This window comes from Babylonia areolata, chromosome 2 (genome assembly GCF_041734735.1).
Source record: "Babylonia areolata isolate BAREFJ2019XMU chromosome 2, ASM4173473v1, whole genome shotgun sequence".
In the NCBI taxonomy this organism is placed as follows: domain Eukaryota; kingdom Metazoa; phylum Mollusca; class Gastropoda; order Neogastropoda; family Buccinidae; genus Babylonia; species Babylonia areolata.
The window spans coordinates 37,027,777-37,053,717 of record NC_134877.1 but is presented as its reverse complement, the minus strand read 5'-3'; the positions used below and the strand labels follow the sequence as shown (position 1 = coordinate 37,053,717).

The 25,941-nt window shown below is 43.3% G+C and overlaps 2 protein-coding genes across 5 annotated transcripts; one reads left to right on the top strand and one right to left on the bottom strand.

Annotated features, from left to right (window-relative positions):
- Positions 1 to 291: 291 nt before the first annotated feature.
- On the top strand, positions 292 to 25,933 carry LOC143300868 (galactocerebrosidase-like). 4 transcript variants are annotated; one of them, XM_076614859.1, is made up of 19 exons: positions 292 to 455; positions 1,096 to 1,289; positions 2,867 to 2,935; positions 3,683 to 3,746; positions 4,507 to 4,595; positions 5,957 to 6,121; positions 7,529 to 7,567; positions 8,509 to 8,636; positions 9,249 to 9,366; positions 13,956 to 13,993; positions 16,669 to 16,793; positions 18,088 to 18,227; positions 18,986 to 19,075; positions 20,505 to 20,594; positions 21,520 to 21,661; positions 22,741 to 22,918; positions 23,832 to 24,001; positions 24,610 to 24,689; positions 25,445 to 25,933. In XM_076614859.1, the coding sequence occupies exons 2-19, from the start codon at positions 1,113 to 1,115 to the stop codon at positions 25,685 to 25,687; spliced, it is 2,145 nt and encodes a 714-aa protein (XP_076470974.1). In that variant the 5' UTR covers positions 292 to 455; positions 1,096 to 1,112; the 3' UTR covers positions 25,688 to 25,933. The 4 variants fall into 4 exon arrangements, with proteins under 4 accessions (XP_076470974.1, XP_076470973.1, XP_076470967.1 ...); XM_076614858.1 differs by having other exon boundaries at positions 921 to 1,289; XM_076614852.1 differs by having other exon boundaries at positions 292 to 497.
- LOC143300900 (EMILIN-2-like) lies at positions 9,862 to 12,535 on the bottom strand. The gene is made up of 2 exons (XM_076614860.1): positions 12,181 to 12,535; positions 9,862 to 10,488 (listed from the first exon to the last, which is right to left on the bottom strand). The coding sequence occupies exons 1-2, from the start codon at positions 12,485 to 12,487 to the stop codon at positions 10,094 to 10,096; spliced, it is 702 nt and encodes a 233-aa protein (XP_076470975.1). The 5' UTR covers positions 12,488 to 12,535; the 3' UTR covers positions 9,862 to 10,093.
- Positions 25,934 to 25,941: the final 8 nt, after the last annotated feature.

Sequence of the window (25,941 nt, the reverse complement as noted above, 5' to 3'; positions counted from 1 at the left end):
ACACGAAGCAAACAATATTACATAATGCGAGAAAATCCCTACAGGAAAACAAGCTTTAAAATAAGCAACAGTTGATCAGAAATATTATCTTTCTGAACACATTGAACTCTCTCCAGTAGGTGGTGAGTTGTGACCTGCGGTATTCGTAGTGTTTACAGTGTAACATGATAACCAACGACGTTTTCGGCACAATCAGACTACGTGGTCCGATATGATAGTGATAACGATTATCATGATGATGTCCTTGGTAAGTTTCATCTCCCAGTTATCAGCCTGATGGCAGTGGTCGTGGTTAGTCTAGCAGACAGAGCCGCAGGACAGAGTGTTGTGACTGGTGTTTCAAAGCTGTTGCTAAACAGAATTTTGTGACCGTGCCGCGTGGAAACATGTTGTTTTATTTACTGTTGTAGTCAATAGTTGATTCTGGTACTCTGTGGACTTTATTCGCAGTCTTGGTGAATAACTAGTGGAATTCACTGATCTATTATCAGAATCTGGTAGAAATTTTGTGTGTGTGTGTGTGTGTGTGTGCGCGTGCGTGCGTATGTGTGTGTGTGTGCGTGCGTGCGTATGTGTGTGTGTGTGTGCGTGCGTGCGTGTGTGTGTGTGTGCCGGTGTGTGTGTGCGTGCGTGCGTGCGTGTGTGTGTGTGTGTGTGTGTGTGTGTGTGTGTGTGTGTGTCTGTGTGTTTTCGTGGGTGTTCGGACTTTACATACAACTGGGAAAAGACTGATTTTGCGCGCTGATTTATTATCAGAATCTGGTAAAAATTGTGTGTGTGTGTGTATGTGTGTGTGTGTGTGTGTGTGTGTGTGTGTGTGTGTGTGTGTGTGATCCTGTCTGTCATTTGGGCTCTCTTGATTAAAATGCTTGATAATTTTTTTTTAAACACGTCACTGTGACAATATCAATTTTATCCAGTGATATACTATCCAAGGGACACTAAATATGAGGAAATAACATTTATAGATGCATGTGAGTGGAAAAAAAACAACAACTCTTAAACTGACTAATAACGAAAGTAACAGAGAGTGAAAAGAAAATCTTCTCTGCGCAAACTGTATTGCAGCTGACAAACTTTGCTTCTGTGACAAAGATTAACCCCACCTCAAGATGTGGGAAGCTGTATGGAAATCATCGCACGCGGGCCAAACCCGGCTGATGCTGAAGCAGATGCTGACGCTGATGCTGATGCTGCCTTGTGGTTGTGGCGGAGAGCTGATTGCAGTGGATGACACCATGGGACTGGGAAGAACCTTTGATGGCATCGGGGGGTTGAGTGGAGGGTCGGTGAGTAGCCGCTACTTCGATGGAAATGATTCCGATAAGTTCACACACACACACACACACACACACACACACACACACACACATCAATGCACACACTGATACGTTTGAACATACACAACAGAATAAAATGAAATGAAATAAAACGATCATGGAAGGAAGGGAGTAAACGCGAAAGAAAACACTGACAGGACGCATGTCGATTTGTTCAGTTGTATATTGTTGTTTTCATGTTCGTTTCTCATTGTGGTAGATAAAATTTTAAAATGTAACCAATATTCATAATAATATATATATATATATATATATATAAAGAGGAGAAAAAAAACACCGTTGGCTGAAATAATTACTGTGTTGGTGGTGATGGGGTTGAGGGTTTTGTTATCGCTCAGTGCTGCTGTTTCTGCTTGTCGGTCAGGCTCTTTGCTTTATCTCCCTTGCTTCTCTCGTTGCTTTCATTGTTTTACAGTCGTTGTTTCCGAAGTGAGCGGACTCATCAAGTTATGTGAGATGCCCTGTCTTCTAGTCGCATTTAAAAGGGAAAAAGATATACCTAATATGTTAGTATACCGAACGTTAGTCCCCCCTATTATCTGTTTATTCTGTTCCTTTGTATTTTTTATCCACACAGCCCCGCGAATAGCATATGATTGTGATGGATTTGACTGAACGCAGTGATGCCTCATTGAGCTACTGATACTGATACTTACACTGATACTGTGATAAATGCCTTAAACGCCAGTATTGTATCCGTAACATTTGAGCATTAATTGTTTGTAGTGATATTGTGCTTCTTATTGCATCATATTAGCCAGACAGATAGATAGATAGGTAGATATCTAGATAGATGTGGAGTGATGGCCCATAGGTAACGCGTCCGCCTAGTAAGCAAGAGAATCTGAGTGCGCTGATTCGAATCACGGCTCAGCCGCCTATATTTTCTCCCCCTCCACTAGACTTTGAGTGGTGGTCTGGACGCTAGTCATTTGGATGAGACGATAAATCGAGGTCCCGTGTGCAGCATGCACTTAGCGCACGTAAAAGAACCCACGGCAACAAAAGGGTTGTTTCTGGCAAAATCACGTAGAAAAATTCACTTCGATAGGAAAAACAAATAAAACTGCACGAGGGAAAAATACAAAAAAATAAATAATGGGTGGCGCTGTCAGTGTAGCGACCCGCTCTCCCTGGGGAGAACACCCCGAATTTCACACAGAAAAATCTATTGTGACAAAAAGAGAAATACAATACAATGCAATATAATACAATAGACAGACAGATAGATATCCCAACAGGAAAGGGAGAGAGGGTTTAGAACTCACTGACTTTTAAAGACATTACAAACCTGACCGAAGACAGCCATGCCATGGGTTTCCAGGGAAAATGCCAATAACTTTTTCAGAATACGCTGATGAAGATTCTCTCATTCTACCGGTTACATACAGTAGAAAGTGTCCTTTACTCGGAATCGAGTGCAATCTACTCCGAGTACAGTAAGCTTTCCACTGCATCTTGTTGATTGTTGTCCGTGTGGCACGTTTCGTGTGAGGGGTATCACTATGCGTTCATTGTGTGTTAAGGGCACATCCAAACTGTTGGCAGACTACCTCGAGCCTCAGAGATCTCAAGTGCTGGACTACTTATTCAAGGTCAGATAACCGAACCCCTATCTCTCTCTCTTCTCTCTCTCTCTCTCTCTCTCTGTTTTCTGTCTGTCCGCCTCTCTCTCTCTCTCTCCCTCACTCTCTCTCTCCACGTCTCTCTGTCTCTCTTTGCCTCTCTCTGTCTCTCCATGTCTTTCTGTCTCGCTATCTGTCTGTCTGTTTTTCTCTGTCTCTCTCTCCCTCTATTTATTTATTTATTTTTATTTATTTTTTTATTATTATTTTATTATCATTATTATTATTATTATTATTATTACTACCTTTTTCTATATTATAATTATTTATTTATTTATTTATTTATGTAAGCTTATCTATTATTTATCCCCCCCCCCCTTTTTTTTCTTTTTTTTTTTCCTCAAGGCCTGACTAAGCGCGTTCGGTTACGCTGCTGGTCAGGCATCTGCTTGACAGATGTGGTGTAGCGTATATGGTTTTGTCCGAACGCAGTGACGCCTTCTTGAGCTGCTGAAACTGAAACTGAAATCTCTCCCTCTGTCTCTCTGTCTTTTTGTCTGTCTCTCTTTTTGTGTATCTGTATGTGTCTGTCTCAGTCTCACGCAAAAACAGAGAGACAGTATGTGTGTGTGTGTGTGTGTGTGTGTGTGTACGCGCGCGCGCGCGCGCGTGTGTGTGTGTGTGTACGTGCATGTGCGTGTGTGTGTTTCTGTGTGTATGTGTGTGTGTTTCTCTGTGTGTGTGTGTGTGTGTGTGTGTGTGTGTGTGTGTGTGCAGCCTCAGTTCGGGGCATCTCTGCAGATTCTAAAAGTAGAGATCGGAGGGGATGCTCAAGCTTCAGGTCAGCTTTCTTTTTCCATTTTTTTCATTATCATTATCATCGTTATGAAAACCACAATGATCGGTTTTGTTGTGCTGAGGCGATGATCATCGTCGATGATGATAATGTTAAAACTATTCGTGGGGGTGGGTGCGGGTGTTATGGGAGCTGTAGGTGGTGATGATCGTAACGGTTATGAGAAACAGATAAGAGTCGGACACACACACACACACACACACACACACACACACACACACACACACCATCACACACACACACACACACACACACACACAGACTGAGACACTGAGTGGGTACGCAGACAGACAGAGAAACACAGAGCGGGGACAGAGAAAGAAACACAGACAGACAGACAGACAGAGACAGAGAGAAACAGAGAGAAATAGAGAGAGAGACGGAGAGGGGATAGAGAGGGAACGTGGGGAGACACTCAGCGAATGGACAGATAAAGAAACAGAGGCACATAGAGGGGACAAAGAGAGCGGGGCGGGACAGAGACACAGTGACACAGTGAGTGGACAGAGACAGAGTGGACAGAGACAGAGACACAGAGAGGTGACGGGAAAAAAGACAGTCAGCCACACGTCTTCTGAACATGTTTACTTCTTCAGCTTCTTCTTCTCCTTTCCCACCAATCAAAATAACGATATATCATTTTGTTCTCGTGGTATAAGCATTATTTGGCAAGAAGTCATCTGATAGTCACTTATTTGGGCAGAAGTCATCTAATAGTTACTTTTACGTCCCTGTCATGTCCAAGACGCCACCGAGGCCTCTCACATGCACAACGCCAGTGACGAGAACTACCACCGGGGCTATGAGTGGTGGCTGATGAAAGAAGCCAAGAGGGTGTGTGTATATATATCATCGATATTATATCGTCGTTGTCGTATCGTCATCATCACCGCCATTGTAGTCGTTGTCGTAATTATCATCGTTGTTGTCATTATCATAGGCACACACACACACACACACACACACACACACACACACACACACACGTGCGCGCGCGCACGCACGCACGCACACACACACACACACACACACACACACACACACACACATACATACATATATACATATGGAAGAAATAGATATGATTCCATACAATACAGCTATTGAGTTGATTGCTTAATGATAAGGAGACAACATTAAATGAAATTATTAAGACGTCTTTTAATTAAAGGATCAGAGAGGAGGAACTATGGAGGACTGAAAACGGCAGTGAATTCCAGGTTTGCAAAGCAATAAAAAAAAAAATAATAATAATAATAATAATAATAATAATAATAACGTTAAAAGCTGCCCCGCTGTGTTTCTCTCTGTTTATTTGCATCCTTGATATCAGATATACCATTCTACTTTCACCGCTAGTCAATTTAGAGTGCAAAATTCCCCTGTGCTATAAACACAGAAAAGATGGTGTCAGAAAAAAATAGCGAGGGATTTTCCAACATAATTATGGCCTATCCTACCACCAAAAATTAAGAGCAGCAGGTTCATGGATAACAACAGACCCATGATCGGGTAGCGTTTCGGTGACATGAGTGCTCCACCTTGCTGGTGCTAAAATGTGGCATTGGCGGTGAAAGGGTGAATTAAGATAAGATAAGAATAACTTTATTATCTCCAGTTAGAGAAATTTGGTCAGGTGCATTATCACAACATAGACAAGTAAACAGCATGGAGACCATTACTGTAAAAACAACAACAACAGTTATTTGGATAAAACGAAGACTCAGATGTAAAAATATCACACACATTGTTTCGTACTTTCATTCCACACATTGCAGACAATATTTAAAAAGAAAGAAAGAAAGAAATGAAATAAAATGAAATAAAATAAACATTATTTTGAATATGATTGTGAGCATGACATACTATATTGCACACTGATTATAATTAAGATAAGAATAACTTAATTATCTCGCAAGACAAATTGCATCAGGTGCGGGAAAACACAACCAGACAATCAGTACACACACATAGATACAACAATAAACATTACTTGGTTAAACAGGAGTAATAAAAATATGTTTTCAAATAAAAGCATTTCACATATTAGCTTTAAAATAATTGTCATGAATGATTATCACAACCTAATTATTAACATAAATATATTTAACTGAAAGTTAACATCATGCATTTTATTGTGTTGAACATTCATCCTGCATATTGCACATTCAACCCCTGTTTTGTTTCCTGTGCAGAGGAATCCTGCCATCAAGCTGTACGGGTTACCCTGGGATTTCCCTGCCTGGGTGGGGAATGGAACCCGGGACCCTTACAACGACCCCCGGCGTCTGGCCACCTACATCGTTAAATGGGTGAAAGGGGCCAAAGTGGTTCACAGCCTGGACATTGATTACATCGGGGTTTGTTCATGATGCAGGCAGCGTTGGTTGAGGGGAGCGTGTTTATATATATATATATATATATATATATATATATATGTATGTATGTATGTATATATATATGTGTGTGTGTGTGTGTGTAGTTGACTTCATCAAGTTTTTGCGCCTTATAAATAGTAGTAGTAGTAGTAGTAGTAGTTCTTTTCTTTATGTATTTATCTCTCTTTTTTTTCTCTTTTTTTTTTCTTTTTTTTTTTTTAATTATTTCTTTTTATCTTATTTTATTTCATTTTATTTTATTTTATTTATTATTGTGTTGTTGTTGTTTTTTGGGGTTTTTTTTCGCAAGGCCTGCCTAAGCGCATTGGGTTACGCTGCCTGTCAGGCATCTGCTTGGCAGATGTGGTGTAGCGTATATGGATTTGTCCGAACGCAGTGACGCCTCCTTGAGCAACTGATACTGATACTGTTCCCAAAGACCTTTTTACGGTCATCGGGGCATCAAGGCAGTGAATTATTATCCACTTTGATTTGGGCTCCGCATTGCAAGACGGTGCCCAGTCCTCTTCTCCCGTCAGTTTAACCTTCCCCAACGGAAGTCAGGTACCCACCCATTCATACCTGAGTCAGGAAGATTACAGTGCCTTCCCCAAGGTCACAACACCACGTCGAAACGGGGGGTTTCGAACCCTGATCATTGGTGAACACTGGATCAGACGTCCAACGTACGCCGAACCAATTCAGCCATGGCGCCTTACCTGTGGACCAAGAGTTCTTCTTTCTATGATTTAACGTCTTTTCACTTCGAGCGATATTACACGTGTGTTGTGCAGGAAACTAAAGGGCAAGAGTGTCAGGAAAGTTATACTGTCTTTGTTACTGTCTTTCCTTTGCTGTCTTCCCAACTTTGTTATCTGTCTGGTTGTTCTCTGTCTGTATGTATGTCTGTTAGTCTGTCTGTCCGTCTGTTTCTCTCTCTCTCTCTCTCTCTCTCTCTCTCTCTCTCTCTCTCTCTCTCAATCTATCTATCTATCTATCTATCTTCACTTCCCTTTGCATGCTCATGTAAGCGAATGAAGATATGTGCATGAGACGAGAAAAGATTATTGTAATTATGATTTATCCAAAAAAAAGACAAAAAAGAGACATCGCGATGGTCTTGAGTAACACGAAAACAACTTTGCCAACAATGAAATCTAAAGTGCGTGCGTGTGCAAGTGGGCGTGCATATGTCTTTATGTGTGAATGTGCGTGTTGCACGGGTCTATGTCTATGCAATTGTATTTGCATGTGTATATGCATGTATGCGTATGTGTATATCTGTAGGTGACCGTGAGTACATCCATGCATGTGTGTGTTGTGTGTGTCTCTGTGTGTGTGTGAGTGTGTTCCGTATATTTATATGTGTGTGTTTCTGTTCTTTCCCAGATTTGGAACGAAAGACCATACGACATCACCTACATAAAGGTATTAGCTTTTGTAAACTGTTTCATATATCCAGATGAAAAGAGATTTATTTTTATGTGTAACAAAAAGGATTTGAAAGAAACGGTTTATGCCCTCAAACATGAATTAAATGGTTGTACAAGAACTTGTTTCTCCTTCTTTTCTTTTTTATTTTATTCACTCTTCGTGGTTTTTGGTGTGGGTGGATTTTTTTTTCTCTCTTCGTTTTTCTTTTTTTCTTTGTTTGTGTGTGTGTGCGTGTGTGTTTCTGGTTTCTTTGTTTTGTATATTTTTAAAAAGTGCATGAAGATTTTTTTTAGGGTTTTTGTTGTTGTTGTTTTTTGTTTTTTTAACAATCTTATGAAGGATACAACTAAAGAAGACAAGTAATAAGAGTTTTGTCTTTTGCACGAATGATTTGGTTTAATAAGATCTTCTCCAAAGCAAGAAATAACATCTGTGTTCGATTTGTTTTGTTTTTGTTTTTATTAGAATTTTATAAATGAATAGATTTATACTTGGCGCATGCTCCATTTTTTGCATTGCATGCACGCGCGCGCGCCGCCGCGTGCACGCACACATAATATTCACACAGACGCATGTACACAAAGACGCAAACAAATGCACATCAGTGCACGCTAACGCGCATGTTCGCACGTGCAAATATGCATGTGAGGACCAGCACATGTGTCCATGCACGCGCGCGCGCACACACACACACACACACACACACACACACACACACACACACACACACACACACGAGCACAGACACGCACTGTGTAGCCTAGACTACGTGTAGCATTCCTGTTCCCCTTGTTCCTTTCCTCCTAAAACACTTCTTTCTCGCCGGCTATACGTCATCGTTCTCGTCATTGTCATCATCGTCGTCATCGTCATGACTATCATCCCCCTCATCGGGACTGATGTTTTTCCTGGTCATCTGTCTGACGCATGGGCAGACCCTGAGGACAATGCTGGACGCGGAAGGACTGAAGAAGACCCGTATCGTCGCCGCGGACGGGGGTTGGGACGTCATCAGTGACGTCACACGGGACGCTGAGCTTTCCGCGGCTTTGGAAGCCGTGGGGTCCGAGACAGTTGTTGTCATCCGTCTTTTTGTTCTCCCTTCTGGTTTTTATATATATATATATATATATATATATACTGTTTTTATCATGTATGTGAGCGGGGGTGGGTGAGAGGGTAGGTAGAGGCAAGGGTGTGTGCGTGTGTGGGGGTCGGAGGGGGGCCGGATGCGGGGTGTAGTAGTAGTAGTAGCAGTAGTAGTAGTAGTTTCATTTAGCGTCTTTTCACATGTAGATCTCTCTGTGTGTGGTGTGTGTGTGTGTGTGTTCGGTATGTGTTTCTTTTTTTTTTTCTTTTTTTTCCCCTGCTCTATCTTTCGTTTTTTTCTCGCGCGCGCGCGTGCGTGCGTGCCTGTATGTGTGTAGTAGTAGCAGTAGCAGCAGCAACAGCAGCAGTAGTAGTAGTAGTTTCATTTAGCGTCTTTTCACATAATGTAGATCTCTGTGGTGTGTGTCTGTGTGTGTGTGTGTTTTTGTGTGAGTGTGTCTGTGTGTGTGTGCCTGTTTGTGTGTGTCTGTTTGTGTGTCTGTGTGTGTCTGTGTGTGTCTGTGTCTCTGTGTGTGTCTCTGTGTGTGTGTGTGTGTGTGTGTGTGTGTGTGTGTGTGTGTTTCAGGGTACACTACCCGGGAACAGAGAGCCCGGCGGATGCCGTGTCGCTGGGCACACCTTTATGGGCGTCAGAGGACTACAGCTCTGTGAACGATGAGATCGGGGCGGGTTGCTGGGCCAGGGTGGGTGGAAGTGCTGTGTTCTTGATGGGGTACTTTGTCTGATGCACTTCTTCTTCTCCTTCTTATTCTTATTCTTCTTATTCTTCTACCCTACACAGGGTGGTTGTTGTTGTTCTTCTTTTTCTTCTTCTTCTACCCTCCACAGGTTTTTCTTCTTCTTCTTCTTCTTCGTCTTCATCTTCGCCTATCCGCCACCCCTATGGTGTGCCTTGGGTCTTTCAGTATAAATAGGATTACCACCTTGGACCACAGAAGAAATTTCCTCTTAAATTTTGTGCTACGTCAGTGACTTTTTTTTTTTTTTTTTTTTTGCTTCTGTCGCTATGCACGTGCTTGAGTGCAAACACCTGAACACTCATTTGTGCACCACATACACACATGCACACTCACCGTACGTGCGCAAACGTTCGTGCACTCACACACACACACACACACACACACACACACACACACACACACACACTGACAGATTGTATTGCGACAAACGAAACAAAATATCAACATATTTTTGTTCCACAAAATTCGAGCACTTCATCAGCTGACATGAGCAACAGAAAAGACTCTACCGCAGGGCTGCTTTCATGCCAATTGTCCATTCAAGAACCTCATCACTAGAGACTTCTGTTCCCAACACACGTGTAGTCAGTTACAGTTTCCAGGAGGTGTCAAAGCATGCTGACCGATCCGTATACTACACCAAATCTGCTGTTAAAACCTTTTTTTAAAGTCAGTCAGCAGTCACGAGTATGCCAGAGAAGGTAGTGAAGGGACCTGCCTCCAGATGGGTGCCCCCCCCTACTTGTCGCACACGAACTTGCTCTCCCTTGTTGAGGTGAGCGGTCACAAACCCGCTACCTCTGTCCCAGTGATCATCCCTCCCTTTACCAGTGAAAGCGACCATGTCCACGTTGCCCTTGAAGATTCCCAGCTGGATCCAGAGATGGCTGTTGGATGAACGCAAGCTGGCGTAGAAAGCGTATACGCCGGCTTGGGGAGCAGTGAACACGCCTGTGTTCAGATCGTATCCATCGCCGACGTTGGTGACGATTTTATTGAATTTCACTGTGCCTCCTGAACCAACACTGATAATGGGCATCCCCTTGAATCCGACACTGAACGAAACTGCAAAAAGAAAAAGAAAAAAGAAATGTTATCTGAACATAGAGATAATTTTAACTGTCTTGATGTGTGTGTTTCATTGTCCTCGAGGGTGTTCATTGTGACTGGTGCGTGAGGAGACATACTGTGAATCTGGAAGATGAAGACTAAGGTAATGCTGGACTTCTTGATGTTTCTAATCCTGATGTCTCTTTGCTGCCATGAAAAATGATGAGGGTCTAGGCCCTGGTCATCATAGTGCTCAGCAGTATGGTATTGACTGCATACTTCTTTTTTTTTCATTTAATTTTGCTGCCCCGTCCATAGTCCGTGCCTATTCAGTGGCATTTTCCCCACGCCACTTACCAAAGGCAGCCCCACCAAATCATGTCTGCCACAGTCCCAGTGCCAGCAGTCAACAAGGGACTATTAATGATAAGTCAGCATGAGGGTCACACAGCAGAGACGACCTCACACCACTACTGCATCACTTCACTAGTATCTGTTCTGACTGAACGCAAGCAGAATGCAGACTGCTGTGTCCTCTAATGAACTGTTTTTTAGATGGCCAGGTGGCGCTTTGTAAAATGGTGTGAACGTCAACTCGGTCAAGTGTTTAATCTGATAAGTTGAAAGGAAAAATCAGAATTTGTTCAGTGAAGTTTTATTTAAATAGTGGTCGGTTATTGTCACCGACTAGTTTAGCTATTTTTGCTATGAGCTCTTAAACAGCGGACCTTGTTTCTACTTGTTTTGAGTTTCCGTTGGACATGAAAATTAGTATTGCTCAGTGTAGTCTGACGGTTACAGAGGCGCATTTTTCTTAAAGAAGTGAATTTTGAAATTCGATGTTTTGAACTGTTTTTCGTTTCGGTTGATGTAAAGTTTTATCTGAACCACGTGCACCATGCCGCTAACCTTCCCGGACAGACAGTGCACGTGCGGTGCGTCCTTCAGCCAGCGCTCGATTCATGGAGAACTGGGGCGATGCCGTGACTGGCCAATAGATGTGTGCAGATGTGTTCAGGTTTTCAGTGAGGACAGTGTGCTGGTATGGGACACATTGTGTGGTCTGATTCGTGTCCATTTCTTGTATAACGAACAGTATTACCTTGATGACTTCAGGTTGAAACCAGATTGTCCAACCACACAAACTCTGTCAGTCATTTCAGGAGAAAGCAGCAGGGATCATCACACAGCGAGGAAGAAAGCCCTAATTCATCAAAATACACAACAAAGATCTAAAGCCTTGAAGAAGTTGAAATCAAGGAGACAGTTGAAGAGAATAATGAATCGGCTACTTCAGAAAAAATGCAAGACTCAGAAGCGTAAACATGCCATTGACGACCATCACGTTCGAAACGTTGGAACGTTCTTATGGACAGTCATCTTTTTCATGTCAGAAATCAGTCGCCGCTTCGATGATCTGGAAGAAAATTTGGCATCACATTTAAAACATTTCAAGTCTGAAATGAAATAACAGATGTACACAATACTGGAAAGGTTCACACAGAAGATGGATGATACTGAAGAGCGAATGCCGAGGATGGTGAAGCAGGACTGCCTCAAAGAAGAAATGGCTACTGTAAAGGGGAAAAAAAAACCGATGTAAAGTGAAAGCAGCAAACTCGTAACACTGAAAACAAAAGCAAGTGAAAAAAAAAAAAAAAAAGAAGAAGAAGAACGGAACAAGGAATTAAGATTGTAAAATCGTACCCTGTTTGGTTTTCGTTGCGTTGAGCACCTTCAGACCCGCAGCATTCAGCTCCACGGCGGTTTCCATTGCTATCAGTTTACTTTCAAGCTGCTGCAGCTGATCGGTCAGCTGCTGTAGCTGACTCTCTTGCTGTTGCAGCTGGCTGGCTTTCTGCTGGAGTTGATTTTCATACTGCTGCAGTTGAAGAGCTTGGTTTACGATCAAACCCGCCAAACACTGACTACCATCGGTAGATGTCTCTGCAACAGCTACGTCAGAAAGAACACAAAGACTCAAAAGCGTCAACATGGCGTTCACAACCATCATGGTCGAATCAGTTGGTACGTCTTTATGGGACAGGCATCTTTTTCAGTGCTTTATTTATATTTGCGAACCCTGGTCCTGTTTTGCAGTCGAAGGTTAAGTACAGGTGCACCTCGCCATATAGACAGGGCACTTTGTGCAGACTAGATGGATCGTCACACAGAGAAATAGATATTATATTGTGACCAAAAAAAGTAATATCATACAAGGGAGGTCTGTTTTCACTATGGTGAAGCACATATGTCTGGTGGATGGCTTGTGGTATTAGGAAATCTTTTTCTCCCAGATGTGGTTGATGGCTGATAAGGCCTGTCCCTTAATGAACTAATGATAACTTGTGGTGTTTTCAACACTTCGCTTCACCTCAGATCTGGTTGGTGAGAGAGGGGTGACAGAAAATAAGAATTTTAAAAAACGAATGCTGGTGACTCCATAACCACTGTTGTCACACGCACACACACACACACACACACACACACACACACACACACACACACACACACACACACACACACACACACACACATACACACACACACACACATACACACACACACAGAGGGAGAGACACACACACACACACACACACACACACACACACACACACTAAAGAATATTCTTCACAATGTAGGATTAGGTCATGTTTGGAATAACAGCAGACTTAAATTTACATTACGCCAACAACTAAGAAATATATATGTACAATTCTGGAAACAGAGAAAAACTGAATACAGCAGATTAGACGTCTACAACAAAATTAAAAGAAACTATTATCAAATTGAGAATTATCTAACTGATAAAATCGATCCTGCTCACAAACAAGCTCTTTGTCAACTCAGAATAAGCGCACATTATTTAAACATCGAACGAGGAAGATATGCACACATTCCCAGAGAAGAGAGGTTATGTGCTATATGTGAAGTTGTTGAAGATGAATTACTTTTCTTAGATACGTGTATCTTATTTCATAATTTGCGAAACCATCTAATCACAACTATACAGCAGTATGATCATCAATCAAATGTGATCTCTAGAAAAATACAAAACAATATCCTAAAACCAAGTGATTTATTCACCTGCAATGACTGTCAAAAAACACTCGCCAACTATGTATTTCAGTGCATGCGTATTAGATGACTGTTTATTTCTTTGTTCCCTTTGTTCTTTGTTGTGTCTATTAATCCTTCGGGATTTTATGACAATAAATGAAGTCAAGTCAAGTCAAGTCAAATCGGTCACACACACACACACACACACACACACACACACACACACACACCACGTAGCCTAACTCCGCACCAGACCAAATTTCAACTTATTTGTGCATCACTGAAATTCATTTGCTTCTGAAAATAATACGTGGTGTATTGTGTACAAAAGATAAATTTTCTTAATATTTTGATTCAAACTCTTGTGTACATTTTGGTGCGTAATCTGTTTGTCGACAATGTTCCCATTTCTTCTGTTTCAGATTTTAAATCAAAATTACGTGAATGGTATGATGACCAGGTGAGTTGGTCTTAAAACGGAAAATTGAATTGATTTGCATATTTGTTTTAGTATGGAATAATCACCATATCCGAGTTCAAAAGTTTTAGCATAATTTTGAATTATATTTATTATATCGCATATATAGTGATGTTTTACGCACAACTTAGAGCACACGCCCGCGCACGCATACGCATGCACACACGCCTGCACAAACGCACACACACACACACACACACACACACACACACACACACACACCGACATGATCCAAGGTCACGGACAAACATGTTTGGCAAAAAGAAAGTCGGTGTTTTTCTGTGAGTGTAAACTGCCCATGTATCTTGTTTCACACAACTTGATATGCATTATCTTCTGTCGGTCGCTGCCCTTGACGAGAGCCCCCAGGAACAGATCCTGATAAGAATAAAGCAAAGCATGACAAGATAAGAAAGTATCCTATTTGTTCCAGAAAGGGTCGTTGGATTTCACGATACTGTTACATATCACGAGAGCCATGTCTGAGTCTTGTGGTTATCTTGTGACTCGTTTTCTGTTTATTGAAAATGAGGGGCCGACTTCCCCCATACAGTAACCCGACATGGGGCAAGCTGACCCAGTGTGACCAGGTCAGATATAAGCCAAACTGTGAGTTATGTTACAATCGTTTGTCCATTTATGACTTGTGTGTATGCGTGCGCCTGTGCTTGTGTGTATTGTGCGTGTGTAGGGGGGGGTGGGGTGAATAATTTCTCATAATGTTTGGTATCTTGTGTTCAATTTTTCCTTTTTGATATTTACATATGTGTTCTGTTTGTAAACGCCTAGGGCTTGTTTTCAAGATTAAGCGTAAATGCTCATAATGATAATGATAATAATAATTCATTGATATCACAAATTAAGGCAAGATATTGACGCTCGGTATAAAGCATGAATTGTTCCTTTTGACTCTACTGAAATAGAGCATTTTGTAGACGAAAAAAGATCATAGATATTGAGCTACTTCGGGGAATTCTCCCTCCCCCACCCCCCCTCACCCCCCCCTCCCTTCTCCCCCACTCCTTCACCCCGCGAATCGGAATGCTGATCACATGGCAGAGCATCAGGACGACAGATAGATGCCTGTGAACTAAAGTACCTGCTGAAAAATAAACCCCACCCAGCAATGTATGCAAAAATTCTGCGAAGAGATTGTCCATTAATTGTTAATCAACATAAAAACATGAACTATGTTTGGATGGGAAAACAGGGTTTTGGAGTGAAAAGAAGAGAGAGAAAAAAAATGTGGACAAAAAATAGGGGGGATGGCGGGGGGGAGGGGGAAGGGGGGGGCGGGGGAGGGGACTCTGTGTGTGTGTGTGTGTGTGTGTGTGTGTGTGTGTGTGACTGAAGCCTGACTGAATGTCATAGGAAAGTTAATGGCAGTTTTAAGTCGGCTCTATCCGTGAAGGCAGTCTCTGACAGAGCATAGACAGAAGATACTACCCAAACAAAAATCAATTAATCAAGAACAACAACAACAACAAAAACAACAAACGAATAAGGCATATGAAGCACCAAAGAAAACATGGTGATATGAGATAGGTTGTTTAAGGTCCCACACCCACAAAAAAATGAAGCACCAAAGAAAAAAAGTGATATGAGATTAAGGCCCCACACCCACAAAAAAAATGAAGCACCAAAGAAAAAAAAAAGATATATAAGATAGGAGGTTTAAGGGCCTACGCCCACAAAAAAATGAAGGTTTAAGGCCCCACACCCAGAAAAAATGACGCACCAAAAAAACAAAAAAAAAAGTGATAAGAGATAAGAGGTTTAAGGCCCCACACCCACGAAAAAAATGAAGCACCACATAGAAAAAATTAAATGAGATAGGAGGTTTAAGGCCCCACACCACAAATCAACAGGAAGCAACACAAAAAAATGAGATAGATAGGAGGTTGAAGACCTCGCACTGACCCACAAACAAATGAAGCACCAAAGAAAAAAAAGTGAGGTTAGATTGAAAGTTGAAGGCCCCAGATCCACAAATCAACACGAAGCACCATAAAACAAAAGTGAGGAAGGACAGGAGGTTGAAGGCCCCACACCCACAAATTAACACGAAGCACCATAAAACAAAAGTGAGGAAGGACAGGAGGTTTAAGGCCCCACACCCATTAATCAACATGGAGCACCATGAAACAAAAGTGAGGAAGGACAGGAGGTTGAAGGCCCCACACCCACTAATCAACATGAAGCACCATAAAACAAATGTGAGGAAGGACAGGAGGTTGAAGGCCCCACACCCATAAATCAACATGGAGCACCATAAAACAAAAGTGAGGAAGGACAGGAGGTTGAAGGCCCCACACCCACTAATCAACATGAAGCACCAAAGAAAAAAGTGATGCCCCACACCCACTGAAGCACCAAAGAAAAAAAGGTGAAATAAGATAGGAGGTTTAAGGCCCCACACCCACAAAAAATTAACACAAAAAACAACAACTATTAAGCACCAAAGAAAAAAACGTGAGATAAGATAGGATGTTGAAGGCCTCACACCCACAAAAAGAATTAAAAAAACAACAACAGACAAACAAAAAACACCATTAAGCACCAAAGAAAAAAAGTGAGATAAGACAGGATGTTGAAGTTCCCACATCCCACACAAACCAGCAGAAACCCGGGGTGTCAGTATGTGACGGTATTCACAGCACCATCGCCTGGAACCTGGTAGACAGCTACCTGCGAGGTCTGCCCTGGGACAGGGACTCTCTCATGACTGCCAGGCAGCCTTGGAGTGGTCACTACACAGTGGACACTCCCGTCTGGGTCACTGGTCAGTTTGGCGGTGGTGTTGTCGTTGTCATTTGCTGTTTTTGTTGTTGTTGTTGGTGGTGGTGGTGGTGGTGGTGCCATTGTAGTTACCGTTATTGCTGTTGTTGTTGGTAGTGGTGGTGGTGGTCCTTTGGATTGTGGTGTTGTCAATGTCGTTTGTCGTTGTTGGTAGTGGTGATGGTGATGGTGTTTGTGGTTGTGGTCGTCGTCGTGGTGTTGTTGTCGTTGTTGTCAATGTAAGGGACTCTCTTATGACTGCCAGGCAGCCTACACAGTGGACACTCCACGTCTGGGACACTGGTCAGTTTGGTGGTGGTTTTTTCATTTTCATTTGCTGTTTTTGTTGTTGTTGTTGGTGGTGGTGGTGGTGGTGGTGTCATTGTAGTTGCCGTTATTGCTGTTGTTGTTGGTAGTGGTGGTGGTGGCCCTTTGGATTGTGGTGTTGTCATTGTCGTTTGTCTTTGTTGGTAGTGGTGATGGTGTTTGTGGTGGTGGTCATCGTCGTGGTGTTGTTGTCGTTGTTGTCAATGTAAGGGACTCTCTCATGACTGCCAGGCAGCCTTGGAGTGGTCACTACACAGTGGACACTCCCGTCTGGGTCACTGGTCAGTTTGGTGGTGGTGTTGTCGTTTGTCATTTGCTGTTTTTGCTGTTTTTGTTGTTGTTGGTGATGGTGGTTGTGGTGGTGGTGGTGGTGTGTTGTCGTTGTTGTCAATGTAAAGGACTCTCTCATGACCGCCAGCAGCCCGAGAGTGGTCACTACACAGTGGACACTCCACGTCTGGGACACTGCATGGTGAGTTTGGTGGTAGGGGTGATGTGGTTGTTGATGTCGCTGCTATTCTCAATTTAAGGGACTCTCTCGTGAGTGTTCCACTGTTTGTTACATCTGTATGTCAGTGTTACCTTGCTACACAGTGAGTGTTAAGCTCACGTCTGTAGATATGTCAGTGTTACGTCGCTACATGGTGTGTTACAACTCACATCTGTAGACTTGTCAGTGTCATGTTGCTACACGGTGTTACAGCTCACATCTGTAGACATGTCAGTGTTACGTTACTACACAGTGAGTGTTACAGCTCGCATCTGTAAATATGTAGGTGTTGCGTGGCTACTACGCTGTGTGTTACAGCTCACATCTGCAGATATGAAAGTGTTGCAGCTTACATCTCTTGATATGGAAATGTTACAGCTTATATCTGTAGACATTGAAAGTGTTACATTACTAGTATACAGTGTGTGTCATCTGTAGACATTTGAAAGTGTTACGTGACTACACGGTGTGTGTCTTTCAGCTCACACGTGTCAGTTCACCTCCCCGGGGTGGCTGTACCTGAGACACGGGTACGGGGTGGGACGTCTGGAGAAGGGGGGTAGCATCGTCACGCTCACCACTCTCGATGCCTCACACCTCACCTTCGTCATAGAAACCATGGTGAGTATACTCGGGGAGAAGCATCTTCGTCAAAGAAACCATGGTGAGTATACTCGGGGAGAAGCTCGCGCAGGTGGCGAGTTTGGCTCCGCAAGTGGGAGAGGTGTGTGGTAGGGTGGGGGACGGGGTTGGGGGGGTTAAATGGCTTGGTGGGTGGTTGTCCTGTGCATGTTGACTCATCAGAACAAGCGCCTAAGTACTGAACGCCGCCGAAGTGACTCAGCAGCAGGGCAGTGCAGGCTCTCCTCCAGTGTGTGGCCTTCTAACCGGCGACCTAACATAAATAGCTCTCCTGTGGACTGTTGTCGCTGAGACTGCAGCGGACGGCTGTAGGTGTTGCCGTGTGCGGGTGACTCAAGATGAAAGACGTGGTAGTAATAGCTCTAAAATGGCTCCGGGTTGATAAGGCAGTTTATGAGAGAAAGGAAGGGACATATGCACATACCTTTCTTGTTCTTCTTCTTTTCTTTTTGTATTAGTGGTAAAAATTATATAAGTAACCGCTGACAGTCGACTGTCGAACAAAGGAGAGGTTCAACAACTCATGAAGCAGTTTGAGATAACAAAAATAAAGTGAGACGAATGAGAGTGAGTGGTGTGGACCCTTCGTGGATCTCAGTTATACTGTCTGGATACCCTGGCGTGTTAAGAAATACCGACTCAATATATATATATTTTTTTTTTTTAACCTGTCATACAAAGTATGGTGCGTAACATGGTTCTGGTGTGTGTGTGTGTGTGTGTGTGTGTGTGTGCAGAGTCATGACGACTCGCAGTGCATCCGCCCTCCCCTCCCAGCCTACAACGTCACAACACAGAACATCACTCTGCAGCTGATGGGCAGCTTCGTAAGGCACACTTCTTTGTCGTCGTCGTCGTCATCGTCGTGTTCTTCTTCTTCCTCTTCAGTTTCGGGAAGGAGGAAGATGGCAGAATGGTTAAGACGCTTATCTGCCAATACAGAGAGTCCGTGAGGGACTGGGTTCGAATCCCGCTCCCACCCTTTCTCCGAAGTGTGACTGGAAAATCAAACTAAGCGTCTAGTCCTTCGGATGAGACGATAAACCGAGGTCCCGTGTGCAGCACGCACTTGGCGCACTGAAAAAGAATCCATGGCAACGAGAGTGTTGCCGTCTGGCCAGATCATGTAAAAAAAGAAATTCACTTTGATATGTACACAAATATATAACCATGCACTCAAGGCCTGACAAGCGCGTTGGGTTAAGCTGCTGTCAGACATCTGCCTAGCAGATGTGGTATAGTCCGAACGCAGTGACGCCTCCATGAGAAACTGAAACTTCTTCTTCAGAGGTGATGATTGTGGTGGCAGTATAGCACTGGTTGCAGCAGTATTCCATGAAGTCTCTCAAGCAGAATGTTGTCGACTTACAGATATCGGATCGGAGTAAACGTTCATAAAATACTGATGGTTTGAAAAACCACACTGTTTTTACCTCAGTGGCACTCATACAAAATTGCATTTTGATGCCTGCTTTAACTATTAAAGATCCGAAATGTTACAACCCTTTCGATTTCAGGGATGGGTGGGTAACAAATATTATGATCGTTCTAGGGTTATGAAATGCTACAGCTTCTTAAGCTGGACCCACACGCTCTTTTTATGTTGTTTGTTTTTCTCTTTTTCGGTCTTCAGTTTTTTTCATGCCTGTTTAGAATTACGCTCTGTTCCAAAACCCTCTGTCTCTGTTTTATATCAGTGTAGATCAGCACGGTATTAAAAGACGATGGCATACACTCATACAAAGAAAGTTTTTCGTACAGTGTGACTTGCATAGCATCCATAGTTACTGAGTTATTACATTAGTTTTCTTGGAAAATGCACCACATAGTCCGTGTGCTGGAAAAAAAACAGTTGTTCATCACCCCAATGTTTGTTTTAATTATTACCATCGGAGAAAAGTTTTAGAATACAGAATTTTCTTTTCAAACATTAGCGACAGAAGCCAAATTCCTCTCGGGAACAGGTATTGATATTCGTATTTCAACAACACTGTATCCGAATATCTGACCGTTAGTTTCAGGTATGATATGAAACCATACTTCAGTATAAAAAAATTAAAAAAATTTTAAAAAGAAGAAGAAAAAGACGAAAGAAAAAAAAACGATTCCTTCTATATACAAAGAATAAATCCACTGCGTTCAACTGACACGTTTCAACAACAACAAAAAACTACACACACACACACACACACACACACACACACACACGTGCGCGCACGAACACCTGAGTACTAACCATGCAGGTGTGTGGAACAGGTGGACATCCAGGAGTTACAGGTGTGGTACACCAAACTGGATCCTGCTGGACATGGAAATATCATCTTCAGCAAGTTGACACCTCTCAAGGTAACAACAGCTGTATTGTGTCTCGTGATAGAGTGTTCTTGGTTACTTTGCTGTTGTTGTTTTCTGGCATATTTGGGAGTGCACGTCTGCAGTGTTGGTAATCAGTACGTTTTTGTCGGACCTGGATGTATTCCAGTGTATTTCAGATTGTACATGTGTTTGTGTGTCTGTGTGTATGTGTGTCTGTGTGTGTGTCTGTTTTTTTGTTTGTTTGTTTTTGTTTTTGTTTTGTTGTTTGTCTTTGCTGTTGTTGTTTGTTTTTGTTTTGTTTCTGTTTTTTTATTGTTGTTTTTGTTTTTTGTTTTTTTGTTTTTGTGTGTGTGTGTGTGTTTTTTGCTGTTGTTGCTTTTGAATTGTATTGCATTGTATTGTATTGCATTGCATCGTGTTGTGTTAGTTTGGGTTGTATTTTGTTGCATCACTCTTTCCCCTGTGTGGAGTGATGGCCTAGAGGTTATGCGTCCTCCTAGGAAGCGAGAGAATCTGAGCGCGCTTGTTCGAATCACGGCTCAGCCGCCGATATTTTCTCCCTCTCCACTAGACCTTGAGTGGTGGTCTGGACGCTAGTCATTCGGATGAGACGATAAACCGAGGTTCCGTGTGCAGCATGCACTTAACGCTCGTAAAAGAACCCACGGCAACAAAAGGGTTGTTCCTGGCAAAATTCTGTAGAAAAATCCACTTCGATAGGAAAAACAAATAAAACTGCACGCAGGAAGTGGTTCGACGCGCTCTCCCTGGGGAGAGCAGCCCGAATTTCACACAGAGAAATCTGTTGTGATAAAAAAAAAATACAAATACAAATTCGGACTGCTTCCCCAGGGAGAGAGCGTCGCTACAATGAGAGCGCCAATATTTTTTGTTTATTCAGAAACAGGTGCGTAAATGTAGAAGCAGCAAACATTGTTTAAATCATTACCAACAGGTAACTAGCGGTCAAGTACAGGTGACACTGGGTGTGAACGAGATCTACACACTGACCACAATGACCACCGGACAGAAAGGTGACCACGGACCCCCTCCTGCCCCGGCTCCCTTCCCTGTGGACTACTTCGCTTTCTTTGATGGTCAGCACTCTGTCTGTCTGTCTGTCTGTCTCTCTGTCTGTCTGTCTATCTCTCTGTATGTCAGTCGACGGAGGTATACATGAATTTGGATTGTTACAAAGCTTTTATGTGGGTTCGTGTGGTTTCAGAAATCTACGTGAGTTTGGATTGTTAGTGACCTTGACATGCATTCAGATTGTTTTTGAGCTTTTCATTGTTAGGATTGCTTCAGAGCTTTATATAAGTTCTGATTGTCACAGAGCTTCTTTTTTTTTTTCACTTGTTCAATTGTTACAGAGCATTGCGCGGGTTCGGATTATCACAGAGCCATACATAAGTTCTGATTTATGATCGTGATCGTTAAACCGGTGTCAGAGCTTTACGTCATTTCGGATTGTTACAGAGCTTTCCACGACTTCGGGCTTTACAGAGCTTTACCTGACTTCAGCGCATCTAACAAAACTTCACACGAGTTCGGATTGTTCAGAGCTTTACATGAATGCTGTCACAGAACGTTACCTGAATCCTGTTAGAGAGTTTTGCCTGAGTTCTGACTGTTACAGAGCTTTACCCTAGTTCTGACTGTTGCAGAGCTTTACCCTAGTTCTGACTGTTACAGAGCTTTACCCTAGTTCTGACTGTTGCAGAGCAGAGCTTCAACCGAGTCCTTACTGTTGTGTTAGAGAGCTTTACCTGAGTTTTGACTGTTACAAAGCTTTACACGAGTTCTGACTGTTACAGAGCTTTACCCTAGTTCAGACTGTTACAGAGCTTTACCATAGTTCTGTCTGTTACAGAGCTTTACCCTAGTTCTGACTGTTACAGAGCTTTACCCTAGTTCAGATTGTTACAGAGCTTTACCCGAGTTCAGACTGTTTGACTGTTGCAGAGCAGAGCTTTAACCGAGTCCTTACTGTTGTGTTAGAGAGCTTTACCTGAGTTTTGACTGTTACAGAGCTTTACCTGAGTTTTGACTGTTGCAGAGTAGAGCTTTACCCTAGTTCTGTTACAGAGCTTTACCCTAGTTCTGACTGTTACAGAGCTTTACCCTAGTTCGAACTTGCACAGAGCTTAACTGACAAGAATTCGGATTGCTGCAGAGCTGAACGTGAGCTCGGAGGCCCCCTACATCTCGGCCCAGCAGGGGGTGTTTGAGGTGGTGGCCGTCAACAGCTATGACAAACGTCTGCGGCAGACGGTGCTAGAGACCCCCATCCCCTGGTGTGCCTCCACGGCCAGCCTGAACGCCACCTTGGCCGTTTTGGGGGACGTCCAGTGGTGGGTCCTCCGCGTGGTGAATGTTTTGTATGTTGCTAATACAAGGTTGTTGGTTGGTTGGTTGTGTGTTTGTTTTTTGTTGTTTTTTTTGTTTGTTTTTTGTTTGTTTTTTTCGTTCATTCCTCCAAAGGCAGTACTCTACGTCTTAACCGACTAGTTGGTACAGCCCTTATAAATGATTGTACGCTCTACGCCAATAGGGAGTTATATGTTTATATTAGGAAATATGTCCCATTTTCATGTACTTCCACGGTGTTTCCTGAAATTGATACGTCTTGTCTTGTCTTGTCTGGTCTGGTCTTGCACGACTTTTGGCACCACACGACACACACTGTGTGATGAAGGTGGCAGAAATAAGACGCACATCTGCCAGTACAGAGTCCGTGGGGGACTGGGTTCGAATTCCGCTCTCGCTGTTTTCTCCTAAGTTCGACTGGTGAATCAAACTGAGCGTCTAGTCTTTCGGATGAAACGATAAACCGAGGTAGCGTCTGCAGCACACACTTGGCGCACTGAAAAAGAACCCATGGCAACGAGAGTGTTGTCCCTCTGGCAAAATTCTGAAAAGGAAATATATTCTGTATGTATATATATATATGTGTGTGTGTGTGTGTGTGTGTGTGTATCAGTATGCATGCACCCAAGGCCTGACAAAACGCGTTGGGCTATGCTGCTATGCTGCTGATCAGGCATCTGCATAGCAGATGTGGTGTAGCTGTACACACACACACACACACACACACATATATATATATAATTTTGTACATATATATATATATATGTGTGTGTGTGTGTATGTATGTGCATATATATATAAATCATCTTTGACTGATCATGTGTGTTCAGTTTCATTTAATGTCTATCCACATTAATATCAATTACATGTCTACCTGTGTGCTTGTGTGTTGTTGAGGTCGGAGATCGAGGTGAGGGCGGAGGCGGTGATGGTGGCGGTGAACGGCAGTGGGGGGGTGTATGTGGCAGCTCGCGTCAACGGCACGGGCTGCGACACGTACCGCGCCACGGGGCTCTTCTTCTTCCTCTTCCCCAACGATCAGCTCTTCCTGCTCACCAAGGATCTTGGTGTGTGTGTGTGTGTGTGTGGTGTGGTGTGGTGTGTGTGTGTGTGGGGGTAGGAGGATTGAGGGGGGAGGGGGTATGCAGGGAGAATCGGGAGACAGGACGGAGGGTGCTGGTGGTAGGTAAGGGGGGGGTGTAATTGGGGAGCGAGGGGTGGGGTGGGGTGGGGTGGGGTTTGGGGGAGGATGTGAGTGTGTGTGTGTGTGCGTTTTGTGTGTTTTTTTTGGGGGGGGGGGGTGTACGTGCGTGTGTTTGTGTGTGTGAATGTGTGGAGATGATTTGTGTGGGCATGTATACATGTGTGAGTGGGTGAGGATACGTGTGTCTGCGGTTTTGGGGGTTTTGTGTGTGTGTGTGTGTGTGTGTGTGTGTGTGCTTGTATTGGTGTGTGTTTGGATGTGTGCCTGTATGTTTGTGTGTGTGCTGGAGAGAGAGGTGGAGGAGAAACGAATAATAGAGAAAGAGAGAGGTGCAGCTTAATTGTTGCCTGAACGTTCTTAAAACAGTGACTGTGGGTGTTGTCATAACAACATCAACACCAGCTTGTGCGGCGAAACGTGTTGTTGCGGCAAGTCTTTCATCAATCTGTTTCTTTTGTTTTGTGTCCTCAGCCGGCAGCGAGGTGATAGTGGGTGGCAGAAATGACAAGGCCATAGACAAAGTTGACAACACCATGAAACTTCTGGTTTATGTAAGTAACTTGTCCTTGCACATGTAGCCTAGGTATTGACCAACACGTTGGCTTTGCATCTCGGACAGATATCACCTCTTTATATATATATATATATATATATATATAGATAGATAGATAGATAGAGTAGATGTAACTTGTGTACCGTATATGGATCTGTTCGCACGCATTGATACCTCCTTAAACCCGAAACTGAAACCGAGTAGTTTCTGCGTTTTCTGCACTTAGTTTTTGAGCCACAATATTAAGTCACGTCGTATCTCACTATGCTGCTGCTGCTGCTGCTCACAATGATTATGCTTACACCATTCGGGTTTCAGTCTCCTTTATAACCACTGAACCCAGCGGCAGTTTCCCTGTCTCCCACTTTTGTTCTTGTCCTCTTTATTAACCTGTTGATCTACAAGCAATTATCTTTGATTATATATAATAGCCTAACACTGGCGGACTGGAGGAGGAATTTACACTCTCAATCTCCCTCCCCCTCCACCCTCTCTCTCTCTTGTTCTCGCTCGCTCTCGCTCTCTCTCTTTCACTTTCTCTCTCTGTCTCTCTTTCTCTTTATCCCCACCCCCACTCCACCCCCGTGCCCCCCCCTCTCCGCGTCCCTCTCTCTCTGTATCTGTCTCTCTCCAGTCTTTTATCCTTACAGTAAGTAATAATAGCCACACTCATGCAGTAGTTAGCTCTGTGCGCTGTGTTTCTGTTCGTGTGCTGTATAACCGTCGACTGATGACGTTTCGGTGCCCCCACAGAGAGGCCACGTGTCCGGGGCGGTGAACAGGGTGCCCCTGTTCAATGTGAGCATTCCCGAGGACGTACCCGGCGAGGGTTTTGTGGGCCTGGGCACGGATTCCTATGGCTACGCCGAGTGGGAGTTCCTGGGGCTACGGAATGCCTCCAATCCCCTGATCATCGCGTCTGCTGATGACCAGGGCCTGGTTGTGGAGGAGGACGATGGGGAAAGCCCTCTGCTTTTCCACAGCGAGCCGCACTGATTGATTTATGGCTGTGTTCACAATAATTTTTCTCGCGTCTCAGTATCTGCTCTGGTCATTTTTTCGAGGCTGTCCTTTTGTCTCTGTGTTTCTCTGGGTGAAAAAAAAAAAAAAAAAAAAAGAATTAATTTTTTTTTAAAGCACACCAATACTTATTTGTTAACATCGGAAATAAATAATTTTTGGTCTTGTCACCTCTGTTTCTCTCTCTCTCTCTCTCTCTCTCTCTCTCTCGCTCGCTCGCTCGCTCTCCC

Coding starts and splice junctions, on each gene's coding strand:
- LOC143300868 (XM_076614859.1), top strand. CDS start 1,113: ATGTGGGAAGCTGTATGGAAATCATCGCACGCGGGCCAAACCCGGCTG. Junction 4,596..5,956: donor TGATGAAAGAAGCCAAGAGG/GTGTGTGTATAT, acceptor TTTCCTGTGCAG/AGGAATCCTGCCATCAAGCT. Junction 16,794..18,087: donor CACTCCCGTCTGGGTCACTG/GTCAGTTTGGCG, acceptor TGTGTCTTTCAG/CTCACACGTGTCAGTTCACC.
- LOC143300900 (XM_076614860.1), bottom strand. CDS start 12,487: ATGATGGTTGTGAACGCCATGTTGACGCTTTTGAGTCTTTGTGTTCTT. Junction 10,489..12,180: donor CGCAACGAAAACCAAACAGG/GTACGATTTTAC, acceptor TTCTTTTTGCAG/TTTCGTTCAGTGTCGGATTC.